General features: G+C 36.9%; 1 protein-coding gene across 1 annotated transcript; it reads right to left on the bottom strand.

Annotated features, from left to right (window-relative positions):
• Window positions 1–6,345: 6,345 nt before the first annotated feature.
• Window positions 6,346–9,345, bottom strand: LOC143033811 (protein charybde-like). Its single transcript, XM_076199307.1, has 4 exons — window positions 9,166–9,345; window positions 7,957–8,140; window positions 7,495–7,650; window positions 6,346–7,316 (listed from the first exon to the last, which is right to left on the bottom strand). Exons 1-4 carry the CDS (start codon window positions 9,239–9,241, stop codon window positions 7,238–7,240), a joined length of 495 nt encoding a protein of 164 aa, XP_076055422.1. The 5' UTR covers window positions 9,242–9,345; the 3' UTR covers window positions 6,346–7,237.
• Window positions 9,346–9,676: the final 331 nt, after the last annotated feature.

Raw genomic sequence — 9,676 nt, forward strand, 5'->3', positions numbered from 1 at the left:
GGTTAATTGATTGATCAATTAACTTATTTTGTTGTTTATTTATATATTTTTAAATATTGTGAATTCAATTAACCTCAGAATGAGCCTTGGGGGTGGGGGTGACTCGGTGAAGGGGGTCAAACTAGAAGGGATTAATTACCTGTGATGAGTAATTACATGGCTGAATGAGTTTATGTAGGCTCGCCACTAGATATGTCATTTCCCGATGAAGAAGATAGGTCGTGAAAAAAATTATCTTTTATTTATCTACACAATTATTTCTATATTTACTTACATATTCATTAACTTTATTTATTTGTGTATTTATGTATTTGTTTATTTATTTATAATTAGTTTATATTAAATCTTGAAACGGAGAATATTGGATGCCTGTAACCAGCTGTTGTTTTTGATCGCTTGTGTCTGTTCTCGGGGACTTGGCAGCAGATACGGTCTTGAAAACCTCAATGCACAGTTGAGGAACCAAGTTCCTCAACAGTTGTTAGTATGTAGTACTCTTGGTATCTGCTTGAAAAAAAAAAGTTATCCTCTCCAAATGTATTTGAGATATTCACTCCCCGCGTTCATTTCCCACAATTCCCTGTGATTTATACTCGCTCATGAAGTCCGTGCACAAATAAGACTCCTTGTGTTAGGTCAACCTATTCGCTGCAGAGTGGGCACCCACTTTGGATGCAAGTCAAATCCCCCTGCAGTTCATTAAAGAACACACACACACACACACACACACACTTCAACGAATGGACGGCTTAGAAGACGTTCTGAAGAGAATTGAAGATTGTGGATCCCAACGCAAAGAGAAGTGCCTATTGTATTTACAGGGTGGGGGGGAAATTGCTCGTGGAGTAGTAGGAAAGTAGGGAAAGAGGAAAGGGGGAGGGATTACTGAGGGAAATGGAAGGAAATGAAGAAGGAGTAGACTTGGCCCAGGCAGACAGGCGAAAGGTAAACAAAAGGCCTCCCGATGACGATGAAATGTCTAATAAAAATGTAAAGATTAGAAGTATAGACAAGAGCAATACAGTAGAAAGTGATGAGAATATTTTCCAGGGATTTAAAGAGGGTGGGGGGGACACAACCCCCCCCAACCCCCCCCGACTGACAAGACTAGAAGAGAAGGTCGATAAGATGATCGAGGACTTGGAGCGTAGGTTCGGTAATGTTGACAGTATTATACGAAGAGTTGAAAAATTGGAAGAACTAGAGAGGGCGAACAAAAACTCAACTAAGGAAATTGAAGAATTAAAACAACAGTTAAAAGAAGTAAAAGATGAGAATAAAGTCTTAAAGGAGAATAATAAGGAGAACAAGGAGGGTTGGAAAAAAAATCATGAAAATAGCAAGGTTGCATTCACTGACATAATCAGACAACAAATGAATGAACAAACTGAAAACTCAGTTATTAAAGTGATGAGACAGAAGGAGAATATAGTAAGAGACTTAGCAGACAAAAAGAAATGTATAATTATATTAGGAATGGAAGAGAAACATAACCCAGATAGAACCACAAGAATCAAAGAGGAAAATGAAAAAAGTAAGAAATTTACTAGAATTAGTTCAGGAAGATGAACCAGAAATAATGAAACAAATCGAAGAGAAATTCAGGCTAGGGAAATATAGTACAGACAAGACCAGACCAATCAAGATTAAATTCAGGTCACAAACTATGGCTGAGAATATCTTATCCAAAACAGGGAAACTAGCAACAAGTGAACAATATAAAAAGGTATGGATAAAAAGGGAAATGAATAAAGAGGAAAGAGAGGAAGAAAAACAGAAAAGACTTGAAGCAAAGGAAAAAAACGAGATAAGAACGGAGTCAGAAAAAGAGAGATTCTATTGGAGAGTAGTGAATATGAAACTAAAGAAAGTCGACATACAAGAGAAAAACAAAAGGGAAACAGAGAACACAATGGAAGTGGCAGAAAACTAAGAGTGTCTTACACAAATATAGATGGATTAATAACAGGATTGAATGAACTGAATGATTATTTGAAAGAAAAAGAACCAGACATAATGGGAATTGTAGAAACAAAATTAAAAGGTCCACTACCACCCAACAGTGTAGGACATGATGCATATAATTATTGGATTAGAAACAGAGTGAAAAAGGAAGGGGGTGGAGTTATGTTCCTGACTAAGAAGGATATAAACATGAAGGGTGTCACATATGGAAAGAATACAGTAGAGATGATAATGATGGAAGTAGAAGACAGAGATAAGAAGAACAGAAAGTTTGTGATAAATTATGTACCCCCAAAAACAGCCTCATGGGAAGAGAGTGAACATAAAAGTATGTTAGATGACACAAAGATAACATTAAACAAGATAATGGAAGAGGGAGGAAAAATAGTTATGATGGGCGACTTTAATTGCAAAGAAATCTGCTGGGAAGAAATGACAGTAAAGGGTGGAGACGGCTCATGGGGAAACGCTCTAATCGAGATGGTTACTGACCATACAATGACACAATGGATACAGGAGAACACTAGGTATAGAAATGAAGAAGAGCCATCGAAACTAGACCTAGTAATTACATCCGAACCTAGAATAGTGGACAAAATTGAATATAAAACACCAATAGGTAAAAGTGACCACATATTGATTGAACTGGAACTTAATGAAGAAAAATATATGAAAAGAAATGAACAATACAGAAAAGGAAGAATGATGTATGAAAAAACAAACTTTGATAAAATAAGAGAATTCTTTCAAAAGGAAAACTGGGAAGAAATATACAAAGAAGAAACAACAGTAGAAGAGAAATGGAATATTTTGACAAAAATTTACAAAAAAGGAGTGGAAAAGTATGTCCCAAGACAAAAACAAGAAAAAGAATATGTAAAATGCTGGTACAACAAAAGCTGTAGGGAGTTAAAAGACAAAAGAGACAAAGCCTGGACCAGATGGAAAAAAGACAGACCTGAAAAATGGAAAATATATACCTGCTATAGAAATGAATATGTACAAATGTGCAGAGAAGAAAAGAGAAAATATGAAAAAGATATCATAGAAAAGTGTAAAGATCAACCGAAACTATTCTACAGATTTGTAAACAATAAACTGAAAAACAAACAAGACTTGGAGAAATTAAGACAGGAGGGAGTTGAATACACCGAGGAAATGGAAATGGCGGAAATTATGAACAAACATTTTAAATCAGTGTTTACAAGGGAGAACATACAACCTGAAGAGAACGAATGGAAAGAGAAAGTCCCCCCTATGGAAGAAATAGAAGTAACAAAGAATGAAATATTAACACACTTGAGTAATCTTGATGTCAGAAAATCGCATGGACCAGATGAAATAGCAAACTGGATACTAAAAGAATGCAGGAATGAACTGGCAGACAAAATACATAGCATACTAAATAGTTCCTTGAAAGAAGGAAAAGTTCCAGAAGATTGGAAAAAAGCAAATATAGTACCTATATACAAAGGAGGAAATAAAGAAGACCTACCAACTATAGACCAGTCTCTCTAACAAGTACAATAGCAAAAATTTGTGAAAGAATTATCAAAAGTAGATGGGTAAAATATTTAGAAAAAAACAAAGTGTTAAATCCAAGGCAATTTGGATTCAGACAAGGACGATCATGCGTCACCAATTTAATATGTTTCTATTCAAGGCTAATAGATATAATACAGGAAAGAGATGGATGGGCGGACTGTGCATTTTTAGATCTAAAGAAAGCTTTTGACAAAGTACCACATAAGAAGTTGCTTAAGAAATTAGAAACTGAAGGAGGAATACAGGGCAAACTACTAAATTGGATGGAGGACTTTTTGCAAGAAAGAAAAATGAGAGTAGTGATAAGAAACCAACACTCAAAATGGGATGAAGTAATAAGCGGTGTTCCGCAGGGAACAGTTCTGGCCCCAATAATGTTTGCTATATATATTAATGATATGGATGAAGGAATAGAAAGCTATATGAGCTTCTTTGCAGATGATGCAAAACTACTGAAAAGAGTGAAAACTGAAGAAGATTGTGAATCACTACAGAGAGATCTAAATAAAGTACAAGAATGGAGTAGGAAATGGGAGATGGAGTTCAATACAAAAAAGTGTAGTATAATGGAATTTGGAAAAAGCAAAAACAGAATAACAGGAGCATATAAATTGGGAGAAGAAGGAATAAAAAAAGTAGAAAATGAGAAGGACCTGGGAGTCATTGTTATGAATAATATGTCACCTGAGAAACATGTAAATAAGATTTTTGGAGAAACTTATAATCTAATAAGAACAATCAAAGTTGCATTTACATACCTGGAACAAGAAATGGTGAAGAAAATCCTAATCACCCTGATAAGACCAAGATTGGAATATGCAGTAACGATATGGTCACCAAGTACAAAAAAATGTATAAAAAAACTTGAAAGAATACAAAGAGCAATTACAAAATTGGCACCAACACTCTCAAAACTATCATATGAAGAGAGACTAGAAAAACTTGAACTACAGACACTAGAGCAAAGAAGAGAGAGAGGAGATTTGATAGCTATTTACAGAATCATGAAAGGCATAGAAATTACTGACAGAGAGAATCTGATAAAATGGGATGACAGAAATACTAGAGGACACGGAAAGAAAATAAAAAAAGACAGCTATAGAAGAGATTTGAAAAAGAACAGCTTTCCTCACAGAGTAATAGACAGTTGGAACAAGTTAAATGAGAAAGTGGTGTGTGCAAAAACAATACATGAATTTAAAAATAGTTTAGATAAAATGAGATATGAAGACGGGACCCCACGAGCATAGCTCCCCTTCCCGTAAAATACAACTAGGTAAATACACATACATACATACATACATTCTCGGTGGCACGGTTGGTAGAGTCCCTGACTGTCAAAACGGCGGTTCGGGTTCGAATCCTGCCCTGGGCTGAAAATAATTTCAGTATCGCTGTGCTTCGAGTCGTTACTCCAACTCTCGTGGGCGAGGAGTTTGGTGTGTGTGTGCGTGTAAGGTCAAAGCATTACCCATAGATCGGTCATACGAGCTCTGATCTCTCTTCCGGGAGGGAAATAGCTGTCGATCACGAGTCCAACACGTGATCCAAAGAACAATGTGAATCACACACACACACACACCGCTCCGTCTGGAAATGCAGTCCTGAGGGGCTGACACTCAGTTCATTCTCTTCCTCCTACTACTATTATCCGGGGGACATAAAAACTGTCCCATCACTGACAACCCAAACTTTCCTTTCAGTTAGGCCAATGGGAGGGCCCAAGGACTGTTGCCAACCACTGTGGGGCTGCTGTGGTTTTCCAGTTATTAAAACTCGAGGCAACAATTGTTATTATTTTTTTTTTAATCAATCCCACTATAGTGCTTATTGATTTGGCTGGCATTATTTTTATTAGTGTAATAATTTTTCTTCATCTAATTATTATTATTGTTTTTGCTGTTGCTGTTTCTTGGTTTAGATCTGCACTTGGGTTTGCAGTTAATGAAGTAGTTTGGTTTGAAATAATGCACCAATTAAGTCTTAGTGGCTGTTGCCAGTTACCTGGTGGTCATGCATTGACATCAGAAAGAATGATCTCCCCCCCCATCCATCTGGATGTGCATGACACTCTGTCTCTGGACCAGGATTGGTCATTTGCTCTCTCAACTTTAACTGAAGCTCCACTGCCTTTTCATATAAGGAGGACTGACAACCGGTGATTGTTTACTTTCAACATCTATAAGCCAGTAATAAAAACAGTCCCACAGTAATACAACGGTCCAATGTTTCTTCCCAGAGAGATTGATTAATGTAATTCGAGGCAAGAATTAGTATTGTGATATATCTAGTCATACATCGTCTATGTATGGTCAAATTGTTGTACTTAGGGTTTTGTTAGCTAATTTGTGCAAATCTTTAACCATTTCAGTGGTCGTTGTTGTTCCAGTTATGTACAGTTTTGGATTAAGATTAATCTCTTTTTGCAAAGTTCTGAGTGGCTCGACAAAGATAATCTTGCATATACTGTATATGCACACATACGCAACAAAAGAAGCTTTGCACCTTATAAGGAGTGGCCAATCAAGTCATGAGTCCATCCTTTACTTATCCTATCATTTGTTGTTCCTTTAATCTCGGTTCCTTATGAATGTAGGGTCACAAATTCAGCAAACATCATTATCTTACTCTTCAATCATTGTTCTTTACTCTTTTAAATTTTTATTTTCAATCTCCGAGAACCTCTTATTTATTTTTTTCCCCCTCCAAACAGCCCTCAGCTTTTGATTTGTATACATTCTGTACTCCATATACCTAAATGCTAGATATGACAGAATTCACATTCCATACATGAAAGGCATCCATTTCACAGGGCAGATGAAGAGAAAGTCATGATTAAATATTTGTACCATTTATTTTCTTTATAAAAATAGTATAACAAATAATTTTATCACATTGTCCTCCAAGACTAGTAACTCCCGCACATTCATGAGCTGCCACTTCCTTCTTGCCGACAGCTCCCGTTGCCAACTTTAGCACACTACAAAAACCTTACACTTTCCATCATAATACTAAAAAGTACACTGATCCATCATCCAGCGTACTAGGTCCATGGCTTAAAGCTACAGAGTATAGAACCAACCTCCTTCAACTTTTTTAAATGCACCTTTGAGCAAACCGCCTTTGAGTTACGGAAATTTGTGTTGTCCGTACCAAAGAACGTGGAACATAATACAAAACAAACGGCATCCTAGTCCATTCTAGCGCAGTTACTATGCTGTCAAGATGCAGATACTACTACTATTTTGTGGTAGTGGAAAAAAAAAAAAAAAAAAAAAATGTGGATAAAGTTCCACAGTCAATGTGGATTCTGTGCGGAACCCTTCCTTCCACCTTCTGAATAGCTCCTCCACTTTGGGTACTGAGATCATAGACAAAGCAAAGATGCACATCACATTTTCCAGATCATAAAATCAGCAATATAGCTGAAATCTAACAAAAACATGGATTCTGTTGTCCTATGGTTAAAAAACCCAGGACGTTATGAGACAAGACAATACAAAAAGAACATATAATCTTATAATCTGTATAAAAAAAGGAATTGTTGCAACTAAGGGTGCAGTAACTCAACCTTCCACTCATGCACACTTAACACAACACTGGTATTTCTCTTGTAGTTACCAGTAGACTGGTCATCTTCTAATAAAACCAGAAGAGTATATAAAAAAATTCATTCACCCACGTCCAAGTGTAACACATCCACTCGTTTGAAGCTAGTTTCTCCTCTTCACTCTTCCATCGCGTAGAGTCTTTTTTTGAGAAGTTCGTATTTTGGGGAGACCACAACCTTCCTCTTACCTAGTGACCTGCAATGGACAAAAGACACATGGGTTAGACTTTCATTTGCGATTGAAATGGACATTTTGATTTTCTGAGACCAAGTGAAAAGAGCAAACCCTGATTTGGATTGACTCAACATTAATTAACAAATTATTTCATTCTTATCAAACAAGAGTAGTCATATGTCATGGGACTTATCCTTACCTGAAGATTTTGGCCATTTTGGTGAACCATGAATTGGGATCTGGTCTTAGTGTGAGGTAAAGTTCGAAGGTGGTCGGCGTTTGTGAGTCTGCTTCAACTTGTGTGAGCATGTGTCCCTCGTTGTCACTTTCCCATTCAACAATGAGCATACACCCTCTGTGGAAGAAGAAAAATAAATGATTAGTTAAATTCTTTGAACCATGTCAAATGGTATCCTTTACTACTGTAGCTACATATTTTGAAACTAATACTAGAATAACTTAACGACATTGTTGGCATCAACAGTATTAGACAAGATGGATTCATTTAACAACTTTTCAAATGTTAATTTTTCAGTAAACATTTTCTACTAATGATACCAAGAAAGCAATCTAGTTTTGCTACAGTTTTAAGCTATAGTATTTGATAGATTTCACTTTATTGCACACTTCAATAGCAATGCATAGGCAAGGGAAAACTCACCTCAAGCCACAGGGTTCATCTTTGGAGAGGAACCAGACGTGATCCGCTACAGAATCTAGTAACGACGGCGGAAGAACTAATAGGTCGGTTCCAAAACCCCCACACAGCTCTTCCTCGAGTCTGTTGCGTAGAACTGCTCGAGTAATAGCTTCTGAAGGGTCTTCGATGGGCGCCAAAGAAAGATCTGGAATGCAAAAATAAAGTTCATTAGTGACGAGGACATAGGCCTACACTGGGGGTAATGTTACCGGTTATGAATTCTAATACCGGTTATCAACATTTAAGTTTTCAAGTTGTCTAAGTGACTTGTCTAAGTGACTGAGTTATGAAGACAAAACTGGAACGCCTTTATCGTTTTCAAAATAATAGTTAAACGAAAATCTTAAAGTTTTTATTGTATAGTGTCCGATGTCTGTACAGGTTTGTGCCTGTTTTCATCCAAATCTTTGTTTAGTAAACAATATTCAGATACATCTATTCATAATCGAATCGCTAAAGTAAGCGATTTCTGTTTCAATATACTCTTACTGTCTTACTGTAATGTTGACGAATGGCATCTAACCTCCGAAGACTTTCAAAACCTAAGTTACCATAATTTCAAAACCACGCACACTTGATGAAGTTTATTCTCCGAAGACTCTAACAGAATATATCTACGAAGACTCTAATAGAATATATCTTTATCTTATTTAAGTTATAATCCCTTTGCCTACCCCCCCCTCCAACAAATGGGCAAGCTACACTGAGGCAAGTCGAACATCCGTTTTTAAATCGGATGTGATGCTGTAAATTCCACAGGATATATCACGTCACATTGATGACGCTACTTTCACACTAGAAACCACAGAAAATTACTAGAATACCCATCTAATGTCAACTACTAAATGGACGCGTCGATGGGCGAGTGTATCTATGGGACAAAGACTACTTGAACAAAGACCAGGGGAGACTGGAAGCTGTAGATTCTTGTATTTAGTCTTTAAGCGACTCTTTCACATTCCCAATGAACCTTGAAAACCATCCTACAGTCCTGCTAAGTTACCCGTACACTTTGCAAAAAAATACTTGCAGAAAGTTGCATGAGAAGACGTGGAAATTTCCCATCAACATTTCACCCAGCTGAACCCCGCTATAGCGAACAGATCCCAAGCCAATCAGCTGTGCAGTTAGCAACAGCTAACTCTAAACTTATAAAATGTTGACAGTTACCTTCTTCGACGGGTAGGGGTCCTAGAAGTTCACTGAGTGTAGATGCCGTTGGCAACAGAACCTTAAGGTGTGCCATTTTGTATAATATATATATTCAGTCACTAGCCCTTTGTCCACGAGGTTCCAGCGACAACTGACGTGCTCCTCCTGATGCTCAGGGCCTTTAACTGAGTGACGAACGTGACTGGGTGCGGGGGTACACTCTCTGCCAGCAGGTTTGAGCTAATGAAATCGGACACTTCTTTACATTTCATTCAAAACTACCTAATCTTAATTTTAAGGGTTATTTTTTACTTTTTATGCTAAAAATATATATGTATAAAACACTTGAATATCTAAATTATCATATAAAATAAAAACTGGCGCTTTCGAATGCTACGTTTTATTATTTTTGTGATTCAGAATGTAACTAAACATTATAAAAAAAGCGCGTTCTATTTTGAAATAAGTGCCACAGAAAGCCGTGCGCTCGGCGCATGCGCGAATATGGTTGTTAATTCTTCCTTTAGTT

This window comes from Oratosquilla oratoria, chromosome 16 (assembly GCF_046742065.1).
Source record: "Oratosquilla oratoria isolate Oo_2021 chromosome 16, ASM4674206v1, whole genome shotgun sequence".
Taxonomy (NCBI): domain Eukaryota; kingdom Metazoa; phylum Arthropoda; class Malacostraca; order Stomatopoda; family Squillidae; genus Oratosquilla; species Oratosquilla oratoria.